General features: G+C 40.4%; 1 protein-coding gene across 3 annotated transcripts in view; it reads left to right on the top strand.

Moving 5' to 3' along the window:
- The window catches only part of abcc8 (ATP-binding cassette, sub-family C (CFTR/MRP), member 8), a 159,905-nt gene that overhangs the window by 94,093 nt on the left and 46,437 nt on the right, over positions 1-19,375 (top strand). For all 3 annotated transcript variants that reach the window (XM_034176906.1, XM_034176905.1, XM_034176907.1), the window contains exons 14-18: positions 2,731-2,848; positions 3,084-3,203; positions 5,685-5,757; positions 5,885-5,990; positions 14,903-14,935. In XM_034176906.1, coding sequence (XP_034032797.1) covers positions 2,731-2,848; positions 3,084-3,203; positions 5,685-5,757; positions 5,885-5,990; positions 14,903-14,935 — 450 coding nt within the window. The remainder of the gene's footprint in view (positions 1-2,730; positions 2,849-3,083; positions 3,204-5,684; positions 5,758-5,884; positions 5,991-14,902; positions 14,936-19,375) is intronic.

Here is a 19,375-nt window from a genome sequence, read left to right as displayed (position 1 = left end):
AACCTTGTGGAACTCCATAATTAACCTTAGTCTGTGAAGAAGACTCCCCATTTACATGAACAAATTGTAATCTATTAGATAAATATGATTCAAACTACTGCAGCACAGTGCCTTTAATACCTATGGCATGCTCTAATCTCTGTAATAAAACTTTATGGTCAACAGTGTCAAACGCTGGACTGAGGTCTAACAGGACAAGCACAGAGATGAGTCCACTGTCTGAGGCCATAAGAAGATCATTTGTAACCTTCACTAATGCTGTTTCTGTACTATGATGAATTCTGAAACCTGACTGAAACTCTTCAAATAGACCATTCCTCTGCAGATGATCAGTTAGCTGTTTTACAACTACCCTTTCAAGAATTTTTGAGAGAAAAGGAAGGTTGGAGATTGGCCTATAATTAGCTAAGATAGCTGGGTCAAGTGATGGCTTTTTAAGTAATGGTTTAATTACTGCCACCTTAAAAGCCTGTGGTACATAGCCAACTAATAAAGATAGATTGATCATATTTAAGATCGAAGCATTAACTAATGGTAGGGCTTCCTTGAGCAGCCAGGTAGGAATGGGGTCTAATAGACATGTTGATGGTTTGGAGGAAGTAACTAATGAAAATAACTCAGACAGAACAATCGGAGAGAAAGAGTCTAGCCAAATACCAGCATTACTGTATGTCTTTGGGATGATTATGAATAATTTTTTCTCTAATAGTTAAAATTTTATTTGCAAAGAAAGTCATGAAGTCATTATTAGTTAAAGGAATACTCGGCTCAATAGAGCTCTGACTCTTTGTCAGCCTGGCTACAGTGCTGAAAAGAAACCTGGGGTTGTTCTTATATTCTTCAATTAGTGATGAATAGTAAGATGTCCTAGCTTTACGGAGGGCTTTTTTATAGAGCAACAGACTCTTTTTCCAGGCTAAATGAAGATCTTCTAAATTAGTATATATATATATATATATATATATATATATATATATATATATATATATATATATATATATATATATATATATATATATATATATATATATATATATATATATATATACCACAACGTGTTGGGGTTACCATTAGCAGCTAAGATTAATCATTCGCCATTAACCCCCGCACACACGCCATGTTTCTTGCTATCCAATAAAGACAAAAATAACACATTTCAGAAAGACAAGAATTTTTAAAATTAACATTTATTTAGCGTGCATGCTATACACTGTATGTAGTAGTAATAATAATAATAATAATAATAATAATACATTCCATTTATAGGCACCTTTCAAAAAAGTCAATGACACCATTACAACGCAGCAATAAGCAGATTTGAAAACATAACAATAAACACATTAGAATTAAAAACTTAAAAGGACATTGAACAGTTAAAAAGAAATTACATAACAATTTAAAACAAGACAAAAGTTATGCAGTGAATGAGTGACACTCATGGTGAATAGGCTTTCTTGAACAGATGTGTTTTGAGACGTGATTTAAAAATAACCAGAGAGTCAATGTTACGGATATCCGGTGGAAGGGAGTTCCAAAGGTGGGGGGGCAGAGCGGCTGAAAGCTGTAAATCCCATTGTGGCCAAGCGGGCAGGAAGAATAACACTAATAATACTAATAACACTAGACTGCTGAAAGATTTGTGAAAAACATCTCACATATTGCATGTGCAGCATTTGTCGGCTCCATTGATAACTGAGATCTGCAACACCAGAGGAAGTAGTGAATTGTGGGTCTGTTTTTCTGTTCACACAGTTCTAGTTGGACCTGTGATGGTGTTTCTCATTTGAATCTGAAAGTTATTTCCGGTCCAGTGAAATGACTGAAACTGGTGAACTGACACATTCTGCCAAACCCTGTCAGATTGAATGGGCGGTGGTGGTTTTTTTTTTAACTAGGAACCTTCCGCACTGAAAATAAGTGCACCTAGCCACCACCCTTACTTTTACTGTGATTGGAGTGCCTTTGTCAAATGCAATAATAATAATAATACTAATAATAATACATCCATTTTCCATACCCACTTACTCCAATTAAGGGTCAGGGGGGCTGGAGCCTATCTCAGCAGTCACAGAGCGTGAGACAGGGTACACCCAGGAGAGGACACCAATCTGTCGCAGAGCCACATATACACAGATAAACACATTCACACCCGCACGCACACGTACAGACAGTTTAAAGTTTGTGGTTGTGGGAGAAAGCCGGAGCATCCGGAGAGAACCCGTGCAAATGTGGGTAGAACATGCAAACTCTACACAGAAAGGTCACAGGTGGGAATCAATCCCATGACCTTCTTGCTGTGAGGCGGCAGTGCTAACCACTAAGCCACAGTGCTGTCATAATAATTAATAATTAATAATTGTATTTTTTTAAACCCGCTTTTTCCACTTAAGGGTCGCAGGGGAGCTGGAGCCTATCCCAGCGGTCATTGGGGTAGAGGTGGAATACACCTTGGACAGGCTGCCAGTCAATCACAGGGTTGAGAATGATATTGAGAATGAATAGTAATATTATAACAACTCAATATTTCAACAAAAAGGAAATTCTCTTTCAGGAAGAACACTTGTAAATGCATCATGTGCATGCATTAACTAGCATAAAGTGCCCTTAGTTTTGTTTGCTTATGGTCTGTCTCCTCTGTTTATGACATAGAAATCTAACTGTGAGTTTACTCTCATCCCTTGTAATCCGTGAGTTGTTTTGCATGTGTCTTTGTCTTTGTTTAATCTTCAGTGTTCAGAAGCTGAGTGAATTTTTTGCCAGCGATGAGATTGGAGACGAGCAGCAGGAACCGAAAGCAACATTACCTCCTGGATCCAGCAATCACAACCAAAATAAATACCAGGCTGTGGTAAGTACACACGCACATGTGGACTAAGGCATGTTTTTTCAGTTGATATGATTTGGCAGATGCATTCCGTTAATCCACTAGTGCACCTAAGATGCTCTTGTGTCAAATCACTGTGGATGCTGGTCTCCTTCCACCATATGGTGTTTCTGATCTTCTCACCATGTGTATCATTCTCAAGTCAGTTCTTTATTGATCTCCTCTAAAGTTTTTCATCTTTTTGCTGTGGCATCTCCAGCCCCTGAAGGTGGTGAACAGGAAGCATCCGCAGAGGGACGGCTGGAATAAGTACAGTTCACAGGATGACCATGAGGGGGATGGAGCTTCCGAGGATGTCGACCAAGAAATCTGTATTAAGGTGAGGAAGATACAAAGACAGAGAGTGACGTCCATGAGTTATAAAGTTGAAGATACAGTAAAAGGCTGCTAGTAAATTAGTTTTTTGTTAGTGAGGAAGATGTCACATAACTCAGTCAGTAACAAGTTTAATCAAAATCAGAGTGGCTGAACTACTATTACTACTACTACTACTACTACTAAGGGGTGGGATGATGGAGCCAAAGTTTGAGCAATGCAACAATCTCAGCCATGGATGTATTAACTCCAGCGCTTCGATCCTTAATCGAGCGCAGAAATGACGCTGCCCTGCCCACATTCACTGTAGAGAGCTGTTCTGATTTAGAAACTGTTCTGATCATTTTTCAAAACCAAAAACAATCTGCATTGTATTTTAATTTTAGCTTAAATTTCTTAAAGTTTAGCATTATCAAAATATCTCAACAGCCAAACATGCACAGCTCTGGTTCATTCCTGAGTGCTGCACACACTACACAGCCACACAGGTAAGTGATATGACATTTTGATATCATACCGCCAACATTAAATAATAAACACCTTTTACTGGAGTTTTTTGGGTGTAGCCAATCTGCTCTGTGTAAGCCCGATCCTGTCAGATCTCTGAAGCTAAGCAGAGGTGGTCCTGGTTAGTAATTGGATGGGAGACCTCTCAGGGACTGTCTGTTTGTCCAGGTGTAACTGGAGTTCCATCAGGAAGGGCACCCAGTGTAAAACTTGTGCCAAATCCCAATGCAGATCTGTGATTCATCTGCTGTGGTAACCTCGGATAAATGGGAGTAGCCAAGAGGCCAGGAATAGCTGTACTTTGTATGACTGGGAAAAATGTAAAAATAACTTGAAAAAAACCTAAACATTTCAGTGATTGGAATAAGTCACATGACTGCTGTCAGATCCTTTCTGCTTTTCATTTTTACCGAGCACTTCTCGACCACATGGAACTCTCTGATCTGGATCAAAGTATATCTGATGATAAGATTCTTAAGTTTATAAATGATAAAGCATTCAACAGGAGGTGTAGCTGAGGGCTATATCAGCTATGACCAAGTCTTCTTCTTTAGTACATTTGACATTTTTTCCTTTTGTCATATTCACTCAGTGCAAAAAAGAAGCTCTGAACTAGCAAAGCCCAGGTCAACTCTGTGTAAAATTCTGCACTGGATGTGACCTCATGACTTAAATGGTAATATCATGCGGTACTGAACAGGTGCCTTGGACTCAGTTGTAGGTTGTGCCAAAATTTCTGTGCTTAGCTTAGGGCCCCTTCAAGCATAGTGCGAATTTGGTCGATTTGCACATAAAGTGCGCATGAAGCAGGAATCGTGTGCAAAATGTGTAAAATCGTACTTGCCTCTAACGCCTCATACACCTGTTGCTACAAGTATTTGCACACACCAGCGGCTGAAAGACAAAGTGTATGCTGTCTAAATGCCCCACGAGTGTGGCTTTGGTGTGTGCGCTAAACTGACAAGAGGTGTGGCTGCCGACAGAAGCAGCTGTGGAGATCTGTCCATCTGGACATCCCACCTGGACAACACGTACTATGTATGGACAGACATGAACTAACAACTGGCCACGGTGACACTCGTGTGTCTGCTTGCTGTCATCACGTGGACGTAAAAAAAAAAATATTGCTGTGGGGACGGGCTGCATCGAGCGAGCGTGTGCACAGTGTGCACATTGACAGAGTACCCCCCAGCTTGAAACAGACTGTCAGATCATAACACACAGCGGGCGATCTCACATTACCCACGTGAGCTCTGTTCCACATGACGCAGTGTCTGTGCTGCGGCGCACCGTCCACAAGAGACTGTGTGAAGGGGTTCTTAGGTAGTACAGCCTCTAGAATACAAAATACAGTTTTGCACTCATTGACCCCATGGCCTAGTTAGCCTGCCAGCCACCACCAGGGTGTAGTAACCATTCCTGCGTGTGGATTTGTGCATCCATGGTGTGTGTATGTGTGTGAGAGAGAGTTAAAAAAAAAAAAGACAGCTGGACAGGTTTTACCAAACTTGGTGGAAATATTCTTGAGTTAGTGTCACCAAGTGATTAACTTTTGGGAGACTGGTCAAAGATCAAGGTCAAGCAAAACAGCCATTGTGGCTGCAGATTAGATCAAAAATTCATATTGATCAGAAACTATGTGTAGTATGTATTGCAAACATTAAGTGTCATTCAGGATATGCATCTGCCGTATGATTCTTTCATTAATATGGAAATCAGGTTGTTGCTGTTTTGTGATTGTTCCCCTGACTGGGACGATCGTGGCCAGTTTGTTAGATTAAACTCAAGGACCTTGTAGATACAGTGGGGAAAAAAAGCCACAGATTTAGTAAGAAAATTGGTGACAATAACACAACAAATATGATACATTTATATTTTTGGCTCAGACATAAAAAAAACACCAGTATGGTCCTGTAATTGTGTTATTTATTTATTTATTTTCTTGTACTGGGCTGAGTCTGTGTCATGTGTTCTTCAGATAACTAGCGGTTATTTCACCTGGACTGATGGACCACCGACACTTTCTAATGTTGACATCAGGATTCCTTTTGGTGAGCCTTATGCTTATCAATAAAACATGTTTGTTCTGTTTTTCTCCTTTTCTGCAGCCGTTTTGCTGCTTTGTTTTTCTCTGTAATTAATGGTTACTGTGTTGTTCTTGTTCTTCAAATGTTTTAGGTAAGCTGACCATGATTGTGGGACAGGTGGGTTGTGGAAAATCTTCTCTGTTGCTTGCAGCACTGGGTGAGATGCAGAGGGTATCAGGAACAGTCACCTGGAACAGGTCAGTTACAAGATCAAACCTACATTTTGCTCACTGCAGTAGATTATTTTACATGAGCCATCACAGAACTGTGGGACTTTGAGAACTTTATACACCCCAGCCATATTTAACTGTTAAAAAATAGATAGAGAAAGACAAGTTTACACAATATGGCCCCTTTAGATTTAAATCATGGGATTAAGTTAAATAAATCCATAAAGTGTGAGATTTGACAATGATTTAACTTATTTAGTTTGACCTTTATTCAGTTGTGCCTCTGTGTAAAAAAAAAAAAAAAAACGTAATTCATCAAGTGCACCATGATTATCATGCAGGAAAAACACAATCAGCTGGTAATTTCAGGCTTCAGCATTTCTCAAGTGTCATGAAGTGGAAAAATCTAATCAGGCAATTTTATTCTGGATGTTCAAGTAGGTTTAGTCAGGACCAGAGAATCGCTGCAAACATCTTAAGCAGTGCTTCTTCATGTGCCCTTAGAAACAACTCTGTTTGTTGCTCATTGCTGGTTAAATCTCTTTTTTTCCAAAAGGTGAATATTATTAAAAAAGAAAAACAAAACAAAATGATTATTAAATGGAGCATTTGATAACCATGACTGTTTTTAGTTCAAATGGGAACATAGAAATTATTTGGGGAAATTCACTTTTCAATTTCTGTGTTTTTCAAATATTAAAATACTACAGTACCGCACTCGTAGAGCACAAACCTCCGCCAACACTAGTTTCCAATTCCTCAAATTTTTACCTTGGAAAAAAAATTTAAGGTCAAAGTCCTGTTAGAAGTGGCTTTTCATAAGCTAAAATATAATACAAAATATAGATCAAAAGGGCTTTTCAGTGTAAAGCCTGGGTCCCACCGAATAATGAAGGGTGAACAAGGAGCATGTTTTCTTTGCTATGAGAGGGTTTCTTCAATTATCGTGGGAGTTTCGTGGCTCTGAGTGGCTCTTAGAGGCATTATCTTCAGTTAACGAGGCTCCTCTCTGAGCGTGGTGCTAATTTCAAGAAGTTCAAAATTTAGTAACAACAGCGTGGCACAGTTTGTGTTCGAGTTACTGCGATGGATTAGAGACATTTGCGTGGTGCTTACGAGTCTGCTAAAAGTCCATTATCCGTGCGCCTGGCACCTTTGCAGGACCTGAGAGGCTATTTTTGGAGCGGCTCTCCTCTTGCGCACACAATTCCACCTGCTCTCTGCGCTGGACTCTATATAAAATTTATAAAATTATTTTGTAGCGGATTAATCATTTTCTGTCAAACCTTGGATGCTGAAAACACCTCTAATCACTTCTGGAATTAATGGATCACATGAGCTCCGCTGTGTGTGCGCACTGAGGCAATGACTCATCATCACACTTTAAATGAACATTTAGGCAGAACACCAGCTCACAAAAGAGTGATTTTTCAGTCAATATTGGACGAACACAAAGTTAAATTTTGGGTGACTGCGTGACAGTGGATGTGTGTTTAAAGCCACGGAAGAAATAACTCCAGTGGAGCAGCTAAGAGCAGAAGCTGTGTGGCAACACGGGTGGAGAGCGCGCAAAAGACTGATTTTGAAGACATAACACAAAGTTAAAAGTTGTATCATGGTGACTTGTAAGCTGCGGAAGAAATAAAGAAATATATATATATTAAAATGATATAAAATCACTGTGTTTAAAGCCAGTGAAAAAATAAAGCCAGCCACGGATGGAAAGAGCACAGAGGCGGCTGTCCATGAAAGGACAACAGCAGCGTGCACGCAAAAGAGGAGCACAGAGGCGGCTCTCCAGGAACCCGTGGTTCGGGTCTAGCTGGTCTGGTGCATTACAGGTGGACTGCAGCCTGGCGCACAGCGCACAACTGCAGAAGTGTGCTGGAGTGTCTATTTTTGGACTGCGTTTAAAAAAGGGATATCTTTAAATGCTGCTGTGAATCTGTGAATTGAAAACCCACACTTTGAAGGGACCAGGTGTGGGAGGGCTGGAGGTTTGGACCAAACTCATGCCTAAACGTGCTCCAACATGGCGCTATCATGGCACTACGTGGCTTAGTGTGGCTGATACGAGCCATTCGAGGCTGTAATGACAGGTCGGTCATGGCTCACTAGAGGCTGCTACGTGGCACATGCGGGGTACAGAGAGGCACATAGAGGCACCTTCATAACGGATACGTGATAGATGAAAACGTGGGTCCTTCGAATAATCGTGACACACCCATGCGTGGCTCCTTCTTCATCCTTCATTATTCAGCGGGACCCAGACTTTATCCGCTAAATCTGCAATATGGATCAGATGCGGATCAAAATTAGTCTGTTCCTCTTGCTTGCCTCTACTGGTGGTTGGCTCTCACTGCGGTATTGTATCACTTCCTGTTCCGGAGCACAGCGGTGTTTTTCTGTATCTGTTAGCTGTTTAATCTGCGCAGTTAGATTGATCTAGTTATCTAGATTACGATTTGTTTCCCAGTGTAATCTTTACGTGCCTTAACTAAAGCACTCCTTCTGCTGAATCACCTCTAAATTATTTACACATTATTCACTTTGCGTGTTTTTAGGAATCCGCTAGCTTAGCGTAGCTACTAGCTCTTAGCCGATTTAGCATGGCGGCTTCTCCTGTCTCTCCCGCACTTTTCTGCTCTGGGTGTGAAATGTTTAGTTATTCCTCGGCCTCCTTTAGCAGTAATGGTACTTGTAATAAGTGTAGCTTATTCGTAGCTTTGGAGGCCAGGCTGGGCGAATTGGAGACTCGGCTCCGCACCGTGGAAAATTCTACAGCTAGCAAGGCCCCTGTAGTCGGTGCGGACCAAGGTAGCTTAGCCGCCGTTAGTTCCCCCCTGGCAGATCCCGAGCAGCCGGGAAAGCAGGCCGACTGGGTGACTGTGAGGAGGAAGCGTAGCCCTAAACAGAAGCCCCGTGTACACCGCCAACCCGTTCACATCTCTAACCGTTTTTTCCCACTCGACGACACACCCGCCGAGGATCAAACTCTGGTTATTGGCGACTCTGTTTTGAGAAATGTGAAGTTAGCGACACCAGCAACCATAGTCAGTTGTCTTCCGGGGGCCAGAGCAGGCGACATTGAAGGAAATTTGAAACTGCTGGCTAAGGCTAAGCGTAAATTTGGTAAGATTGTAATTCACGTCGGCAGTAATGACACCCGGTTACGCCAATCAGAGGTCACTAAAATTAACATTAAATCGGTGTGTAACTTTGCAAAAACAATGTCGGACTCTGTAGTTTTCTCTGGGCCCCTCCCCAATCGGACCGGGAGTGACATGTTTAGCCGCATGTTCTCCTTGAATTGCTGGCTGTCTGAGTGGTGTCCAAAAAATGAGGTGGGCTTCATAGATAATTGGCAAAGCTTCTGGGGAAAACCTGGTCTTGTTAGGAGAGACGGCATCCATCCCACTTTGGATGGAGCAGCTCTCATTTCTAGAAATCTGGCCAATTTTCTTAAATCCTCCAAACCGTGACTATCCAGGGTTGGGACCAGGAAGCAGAGTTGTAGTCTTACACACCTCTCTGCAGCTTCTCTCCCCCTGCCATCCCCTCATTACCCCATCCCCGTAGAGACGGTGCCTGCTCCCAGACTACCAATAACCAGCAAAAATCTATTTAAGCATAAAAATTCAAAAAGAAAAAATAATATAGCACCTTCAACTGCACCACAGACTCAAACAGTTAAATGTGGTCTATTAAACATTAGGTCTCTCTCTTCTAAGTCCCTGTTGGTAAATGATATAATAATTGATCAACATATTGATTTATTCTGCCTAACAGAAACCTGGTTACAGCAGGATGAATATGTTAGTTTAAATGAGTCAACACCCCCGAGTCACACTAACTGTCAGAATGCTCGTAGCACGGGCCGGGGTGGAGGATTAGCAGCAATCTTCCATTCCAGCTTATTAATTAATCCAAAACCCAGACAGAGCTTTAATTCATTTGAAAGCTTGTCTCTTAGTCTTGTCCATCCAAATTGGAAGTCCCAAAAACCAGTTTTATTTGTTATTATCTATCGTCCACCTGGTCGTTACTGTGAGTTTCTCTGTGAATTTTCAGACCTTTTGTCTGACTTAGTGCTTAGCTCAGATAAGATAATTATAGTGGGCGATTTTAACATCCACACAGATGCTGAGAATGACAGCCTCAACACTGCATTTAATCTATTATTAGACTCTATTGGCTTTGCTCAAAAAGTAAATGAGTCCACCCACCACTTTAATCATATCTTAGATCTTGTTCTGACTTATGGTATGGAAATAGAAGACTTAACAGTATTCCCTGAAAACTCCCTTCTGTCTGATCATTTCTTAATAACATTTACATTTACTCTGATGGACTACCCAGCAGTGGGGAATAAGTTTCATTACACTAGAAGTCTTTCAGAAAGCGCTGTAACTAGGTTTAAGGATATGATTCCTTCTTTATGTTCTCTAATGCCATATACCAACACAGTGCAGAGTAGCTACCTAAACTCTGTAAGGGAGATAGAGTATCTCGTCAATAGTTTTACATCCTCATTGAAGACAACTTTGGATGCTGTAGCTCCTCTGAAAAAGAGAGCTTTAAATCAGAAGTGTCTGACTCCGTGGTATAACTCACAAACTCGTAGCTTAAAGCAGATAACCCGTAAGTTGGAGAGGAAATGGCGTCTCACTAATTTAGAAGATCTTCACTTAGCCTGGAAAAAGAGTCTGTTGCTCTATAAAAAAGCCCTCCGTAAAGCTAGGACATCTTTCTACTCATCACTAATTGAAGAAAATAAGAACAACCCCAGGTTTCTTTTCAGCACTGTAGCCAGGCTGACAAAGAGTCAGAGCTCTATTGAGCTGAGTATTCCATTAACTTTAACTAGTAATGACTTCATGACTTTCTTGCTAACAAAATTTTAACTATTAGAGAAAAAATTACTCATAACCATCCCAAAGACGTATCGTTATCTTTGGCTGCTTTCAGTGATGCCGGTATTTGGTTAGACTCTTTCTCTCCGATTGTTCTGTCTGAGTTATTCTCATTAGTTACTTCATCCAAACCATCAACATGTTTATTAGACCCCATTCCTACCAGGCTGCTCAAGGAAGCCCTACCATTATTTAATGCTTCGATCTTAAATATGATCAATCTATCTTTGTTAGTTGGCTATGTACCACAGGCTTTTAAGGTGGCAGTAATTAAACCATTACTTAAAAAGCCATCACTGACCCAGCTATCTTAGCTAATTATAGGCCAATCTCCAACCTTCCTTTTCTCTCAAAAATTCTTGAAAGGGTAGTTGTAAAACAGCTAACTGATCATCTGCAGAGGAATGGTCTATTTGAAGAGTTTCAGTCAGGTTTTAGAATTCATCATAGTACAGAAACAGCATTAGTGAAGGTTACAAATGATCTTCTTATGGCCTCGGACAGTGGACTCATCTCTGTGCTTGTTCTGTTAGACCTCAGTGCTGCTTTTGATACTGTTGACCATAAAATTTTATTACAGAGATTAGAGCATGCCATAGGTATTAAAGGCACTGCGCTGCGGTGGTTTGAATCATATTTGTCTAATAGATTACAATTTGTTCATGTAAATGGGGAATCTTCTTCACAGACTAAAGTTAATTATGGAGTTCCACAAGGTTCTGTGCTAGGACCAATTTTATTTACTTTATACATGCTTCCCTTAGGCAGTATTATTAGACGGTATTGCTTAAATTTTCATTGTTACGCAGATGATACCCAGCTTTATCTATCCATGAAGCCAGAGGACACACACCAATTAGCTAAACTGCAGGATTGTCTTACAGACATAAAGACATGGATGACCTCTAATTTCCTGCTTTTAAACTCAGATAAAACTGAAGTTATTGTACTTGGCCCCACAAATCTTAGAAACATGGTGTCTAACCAGATCCTTACTCTGGATGGCATTACCCTGACCTCTAGTAATACTGTGAGAAATCTTGGAGTCATTTTTGATCAGGATATGTCATTCAAAGCGCATATTAAACAAATATGTAGGACTGCTTTTTTGCATTTACGCAATATCTCTAAAATCAGAAAGGTCTTGTCTCAGAGTGATGCTGAAAAACTAATTCATGCATTATTTCCTCTAGGCTGGACTATTGTAATTCATTATTATCAGGTTGTCCTAAAAGTCCCTAAAAAGCCTTCAGTTAATTCAAAATGCTGCAGCTAGAGTACTGACGGGGACTAGAAGGAGAGAGCATATCTCACCCATATTGGCCTCTCTTCATTGGCTTCCTGTTAATTCTAGAATAGAATTTAAAATTCTTCTTCTTACTTATAAGGTTTTGAATAATCAGGTCCCATCTTATCTTAGGGACCTCGTAGTACCATATCACCCCAATAGAGCGCTTCGCTCTCAGACTGCAGGCTTACTTGTAGTTCCTAGGGTTTGTAAGAGTAGAATGGGAGGCAGAGCCTTCAGCTTTCAGGCTCCTCTCCTGTGGAACCAGCTCCCAATTCAGATCAGGGAGACAGACACCCTCTCTACTTTTAAGATTAGGCTTAAAACTTTCCTTTTTGCTAAAGCTTATAGTTAGGGCTGGACCATCCCTTAGTTATGCTGCTATAGACGTAGACTGCTGGGGGGTTCCCATGATGCACTGTTTCTTTCTCTTTTTGCTCTGTATGCACCACTCTGCATTTAATCATTAGTGATCGATCTCTGCTCCCCTCCACAGCATGTCTTTTTCTTGGTTCTCTCCCTCAGCCCCAACCAGTCCCAGCAGAAGACTGTCCCTCCCTGAGCCTGGTTCTGCTGGAGGTTTCTTCCTGTTAAAAGGGAGTTTTTCCTTCCCACTGTAGCCAAGTGCTTGCTCACAGGGGGTCGTTTTGACCGTTGGGGTTTTACATAATTATTGTATGGCCTTGCCTTACAATATAAGGCGCCTTGGGGCAACTGTTTGTTGTGATTTGGCGCTATATAAAAAAATTGATTGATTGATTGTTCTTTGAGAGTGCCAGGTTGCACCTCATTGTCACAAATAAGAATGGTTGAGGCACTTCTGATTGAGATATAATGCAAAATGTACACCAAATGGTTTTTTCAAAATTAAATTCAAATGTCCAACAAATCCACAATCTGGATCAGATTTGGCTTAAACTTTGTCAGGTGATAATGGGTGCCAGTCTGCACCTCACTTTCAAATATGAGAGTGATTGAGGCACGTTTAGTTAAGATATAATGCAAAATATACATTAAATGGGGTTTTCAGTGTTAAATTGAAATGACCACGTCTGTAATCTGGATCAGATCCAGATCAAAGTTTGTCAGTTGATAAAAGATACCATCCTACAAATATAAAAGAGATTTGATCTTTTTTGACAGAGTTAAGAATTTTTGAGGATTCATTCAATGTTAAAGATAGGGATTTTTCCAAAATTCCAATATTTTTCCTGACTTTGCCTTTTGACCTATGACTTTGAAAATGTAATCACTTCTTGCCTATCAGGATATGAATCTTCAGTAAAAATTTTATAATGATATATGAAAAATTGTGGGCTCCAGGCTGTTCACAGTCGACAAACAAACAGGGGCGAAACCATAACCTCCTCCTTTGTAGGTGGAGGTACCAAGGAAACAGCCTGGACACCAGAGGGTTTCCTCCCCATGTAAAATGCAGTAGGTGAATAGATCGATAAATGAATGAGTCCATCACCTCCAAATTGTTAATACAATAGCTCACAAACAACAGATACTCTCATCTTGTATGTCTTGAAAATTTAAAGGGGATATTTTGAAGAAAAATTAGGAGCAGGTATGTTTGTCAGTGAGACAAACTGTCTTCCCCCCAAAAAGGCACTAAATCAGAGAAATAAACCCTTATTTTCTTATGATTTCATAGTCGTTACATTCTGAAACTAAAGTCACACAACATACCTCCACACAACTCTGCCCACAAAAGAAAACGTGGGCGAGGTGGTTGAGCGAGGTATACGGAGTGAAGGGGGGTCAAAGAGAGAGACAGAGAGAGATACTGTTTCAGCACAAAACTGTACTAAATTGTACAGAAATAAACCATTATCGTCTGTTTTTTTTTTTTAACAGTGGTTATGTTGTAAATAACACGTCACAAGTTAACACAACCGTGCAGAAAGGACTGCACAGTTTGAGTTACATCAGCTTGTTCTTCAGTTTCTTGTTAACTTGTTCTTGTTAATGTTTGAACGTCATGAATTAGATTTAATAATCAATCTTGAATCATTATTCTAGGGTGCCTGAAACTTTTCAAAATAGTGTAGTGTTTTTGCAGAAAGAGCGGCTGTGGTGTGTTTGTTTCTATGACACTCATGTCAGAGCTTCTTTCATGTGCTGTTTGCTTTGCTGTTACATTTTAAATGTGCTACATTAAACTGGTGTAAATCTGCCCTCAAGGTCTCCTGTGGTGAGGACACTCTGGTTATATAGTTGGACATGATTGGTGTCACCTTCCAAAGATGTTTGCAAAATGTGTCAACTTCACCAACCTAAAAATACACCACAGCATCCTGAGCATGTGAAGAGCTGCAGATTACCAATCAGAGCGGCACAAAATTTAGGTTTACAACCGTGCACATGTGCACGTCTGTGTGTGTGTGTCTTTTGAAAGAGAGTGTCAAATCAATATCAGAATAACCTTTTCAATTTAAATAAGCCTTACAGATTAAGATTTTCAGTTGAGTCTATATATCAGGAGCAGTTGTAGAAACCTGATGATTGACACCAGTAATACTTATTTTCCTCACTGTATTTATTTTAAATAAGGCCAAAACTAGCTCAGTTGCTGCTGGCTAAAAACAGCCTAATACCTCTATGAATTGTTGTCCATCAAATGGTAACCTGAGGGGTGTGTGTGTGTGTGTGTGTGTGTGTGTGTGTGTGTGTGTGTGTGTGTGTGTGTGTGTGTGTGTGTGTGTGTGTGTGTGTGTCTTGATTTCCTGCAGCCTGCCAAACCTCGGGTCTGAGGGAGATGAAACGTGAGTGTTCCAAGTAATGTAGGAATGGAAAAGTCAAATGTTTAAACCCTGAACTGTTAGTGTTTAGTGTTTAGAGGACAATTTCTGACCTGCTTCTGATTTCAGAAGACAACAGAATTCAAATATGCTCAAACTGAATGGAAGGTTTTAATGTAATAAACCAAAGGGGGACAGTTAGTAAAACTCATACCGCCTCCAAAGCTGAACAAGCACCCAAACATTAATTAGAGTAAATGAAATGTGCATTCTGTACATAAAGCACACATCACTACATAAATAATCATTTCAAGATAACTCCATAGTGATGTGGATTACCATGGATAAAACTAAAAAAAACAAAAAAACAAACAACAACAACAAAAAATAAGATTATGAACAGTGCTGTGGTAATATAAAGACAAAAGCTTTTTCTCTCTCCATGCGCACGTGCACTGCTTTTTTTTGTTCTTGGAAGTCACACCTGATCACCAACGGTGGGCTCAGTTCAGCTAATCAGTTAACAGCTAATTAGCAAAGCTAATTTTTTTTTTTTGTTTGTGGATTAACCTTTCAGCTAACTTAGGGCCCTGTCCCACTGGCATTTAGGAGGATTTGCGTATGGATTGCGCACAAAATTGGCTCATATTCGCTTATCATCTGCAATATGCGTGAAACATGCTTCTATGAGTTGGCCAACACCCGCACACGTCCGCAATTATCCGCAGAGGCACATTTTTCCATTGCCAGGATTTTTGAGCTGCACAAAATTTTGGCTGTGGATGACAGCCGCCTTACATACTCCATACATACTCAGTACATACATATACATACTCAATCTATGCGCTGTATATTCGCCGTCATCTGCTGATATCTGCAACTGACAGGGATTTGCAGCTTGGCAGCGGACTGGGACAGTGTGTAAAACGGATATTTTGCGTGCCCATCATGTCCACATCACAAACTAAAATAAGCTGTAGCGACTGCATACAGATTGGCCACAAATAAAGTGTTTTTATTACGTCTGCTTTGCATCTGATTTGCGGTGGATGCAAATCAGATGTGCTGTGTTCACAGCTGGACACTGTTCTTTGTTCTACTGACTGCCACGCGCTCTGTGCTGGATGCTGCCTATATAAAATAATTATTTTGTGGCAGATTAATCATTTTATTCTGCAAATTGCCTGTTGAAAACGGCTCTAATCACCTCCTGAATCACAGAGGAAGCTGCAGCTGCAAAAACCATTTTGAGGCATCTAAAAAGGTAATTATTTGACTTGTTTACATTGTCAAGGCTTGATAAAACAGTTGCATGTTTTTTCCTTCTTGTCTGCAGCTGTTACAGTATTTATTCCTGTTTATAACAGATTTAACTTCTTGTTATAATCGTTCAGACGAGCTGCGCTCTGATGCGATCCGCTGACGTCACCACTCGCCCTGTTCACTTCTTGTTTACTCCAACTTGTCCAAGTCCAGCACTTGCTCCAGAGGCTGTATTGTTGGTGTTAACAGTGATGCCGACGGCCCAAATGCACTTCATTTATGACCACAATGCAGATGCCGTGCACTCGCAAACACGTGCGTGATGCATCATAATACACCCGTAATATTGCCGTGATAATCGCAATGCATCGGATCCATTTCCTCACTACATGCGTTATACAACTGTGATTGTTCATCATATACTCAACAAAAATATAAATGCAACACTTTTGGTTTTGCTCCCATTTTGTATGAGATGAACTCAAAGATCTAAAACTTTTCCCACATACACACTATCACCATTTCACTCAAATACTGTTCACAAACCAGTCTAAATCTGTGATAGTGAGCACTTCTCCTTTGCTGAGATAATCCATCCCACCTCACAGGTGTGCCATATCAAGATGCTGATTAGACACCATGATTAGTGCACAGGTGTGCCTTAGACTGCCCACAATAAAAGGCCACTCTGAAAGGTGCAGTTTTGTTTTATTGGGGGGGGATACCAGTCAGTATCTGGTGTGACCACCATTTGCCTCATGCAGTGCAACACATCTCCTTCGCATCATCCGTGAAGAGAACACCTCTCCAACGTGCCAAACACCAGCGAATGTGAGCATTTGCCCACTCAAGTCGGTTACGACGACGAACTGGAGTCACGTCGAGACCCTGATGAGGACGACGAGCATGCAGATGAGCTTCCCTGAGATGGTTTCTGACAGTTTGTGCAGAAATTCTTTGGTTATGCAAACCGATTGTTCCAGCAGCTGTCCGAGTGGCTGGTCTCAGACGATCTTGGAGGTGAACATGCTGGATGTGGAGGTCCTGGGCTGGTGTGGTTACACGTGGTCTGCGGTTGTGAGGCTGGTTGGATGTACTGCCAAATTCTCTGAAACGCCTTTGGAGACGGCTTATGGTAGAGAAATGAACATTCAATACACGAGCAACAGCTCTGGTTGACATTCCTGCTGTCAGCATGCCAATTGCACGCTCCCTCAAATCTTGCGACATCTGTGGCATTGTGCTGTGTGATAAAACTGCACCTTTCAGAGTGGCCTTTTATTGTGGACAGTCTAAGGCACACCTGTGCACTAATCATGGTGTCTAATCAGCATCTTGATATGGCACACCTGTGAGGTGAGATGGATTATCTCAGCAAAGGAGAAGTGCTCACTATCACAGATTTAGACTGGTTTGTGAACAATATTTGAGGGAAATGGTGATATTGTGTATGTGGAAAAAGTTTTAGATCTTTGAGTTCATCTCATACAAAATGGGAGCAAAACCAAAAGTGTTGCGTTTATATTTTTGTTGAGTGTATATTCGCTACATATTATTAGTATATCTGTAATTCATACTGGGACATTTGTCATTTTTGGCCATTTTTGTTGTGGACGACAATACTTACAATACTTTGTATACTCCATTCATGTGCAATTAATCCTCTCCCCAGTGGGACAGGGCCCTAACTGTTAGCAGTCCAGTTAACTTTCAATAAATTTAAGTCTGCTATCTCTAAGTCAGCTAACTTAAAAGAAAACAAAGAAAAAAACGCAATGTTTATGCTACAACATATTCAAATTTCAGCTCTTTAGTCTGTTTTCAGGTTTTTAAAAATCAAGCTAAAGATAAATTCATATAATAAAAGTTAGCAGTTAGTGGTAGATTGATTTAAATGTTTTAGGAATTTTGTCAGTTTAACGTCATCACCGTTAACTTTTCAGTTTGTGAATGAGTGGTTATCGAAGGTGCCTTTTAGGTTAGCTATGCCATGGAGATGGATATAGCGAAGCTAGACTGCGCACTCCCTATACCGCTAACGTAACGCTGCCGTGCCTACACGCCATTACCAAAGAGGGCAAAAAGGACACAGTACCCGAATATGCAATACAGTGTACGTATTGAGTGAACAAGATTTATCCAACTACATACATACATGTTGGGGTTTTTTTATGACAAAACCAAACATTTCTCATTGGAGAAATGAGTTAAAACTTTATTATAAGTCTTTATCATTGATTGAATCCAATAATGCTTCAAAACTAGTTTATTTTAGAGACAAATTTGATCTGTAAATGTTCAGTTGCCCTATGTTTTTATTTACTTCATTATATGTAAATAATATACAATAAGCCCCTTATGTTCTTTTACTTTTTAATTTTATGTGTGCAGCTATTTCAATATTCAATACCTGTTTTGTTTGTGTTCGATGCGTACAAAAATGATAATACAAGGACAAAAACAGTGTTTCTGTGTTCATGCACACGCATTCATCCACACCTCAACAGACATCAGAAAATAAGTCTGTTTATTTGATAAGAAGTAAATTATTTTGGCTTCTCCTTTAAGAAAAAAAGAAACAATTTCTCCTCAAGGTCACCACAACAGACCCAATATGATCCACATATTGATTGACACAAGATGACCTTTCTGACACAACTCCATATTACATGGAGAATGAGGGACCTTGAACTGGAACATTCTGTTTTGGAAGCGAGCACACATGCCACCCTCAATGTTTATTTGGTAACCCATAAATGCTTCATTGACATGCTACTTGAAGAAAAAAAAATAGTAAGAACATCCCTCCAGTAACAGGTCTTGTGTTGACGTACTAATCTTGGCTCATGGTATCAGATCACCTGAGAACCTGAATGCGTCACAGTCCACATGGTTAGATGTGGCTCTCCATGTCACCAAATGACTGGTAGAAAAATTGAGAGGGGGCAGTGTTATTTTAGGAAGGCTGGTGTCACTGCTAATGATAGATGTGTTTGTAGACACGGTGGGCTGGTGGTTGGTGTGTCCTGTGTGGGGAGTGAAATGATCGTTGTGTAAAGAAAGAGTATATGGTTTGTCTGGGTGTTTGCTGTTAATCATTATATGAATAACATGAATTTATTGATCTTCATGTCAATAATCTGTGTTGTGCCGGAGCATCACCTGATGATGCACATCTAATGCATTTGCGTGTGTTTGATG

The sequence above is a fragment of the Thalassophryne amazonica genome, chromosome 8, assembly GCF_902500255.1.
Source record: "Thalassophryne amazonica chromosome 8, fThaAma1.1, whole genome shotgun sequence".
NCBI classification, from domain to species: Eukaryota; Metazoa; Chordata; class Actinopteri; order Batrachoidiformes; family Batrachoididae; genus Thalassophryne; species Thalassophryne amazonica.
The sequence above is the reverse complement of the archived record's forward strand: the minus strand, read 5'-3'. Positions and strand labels throughout refer to the sequence as shown.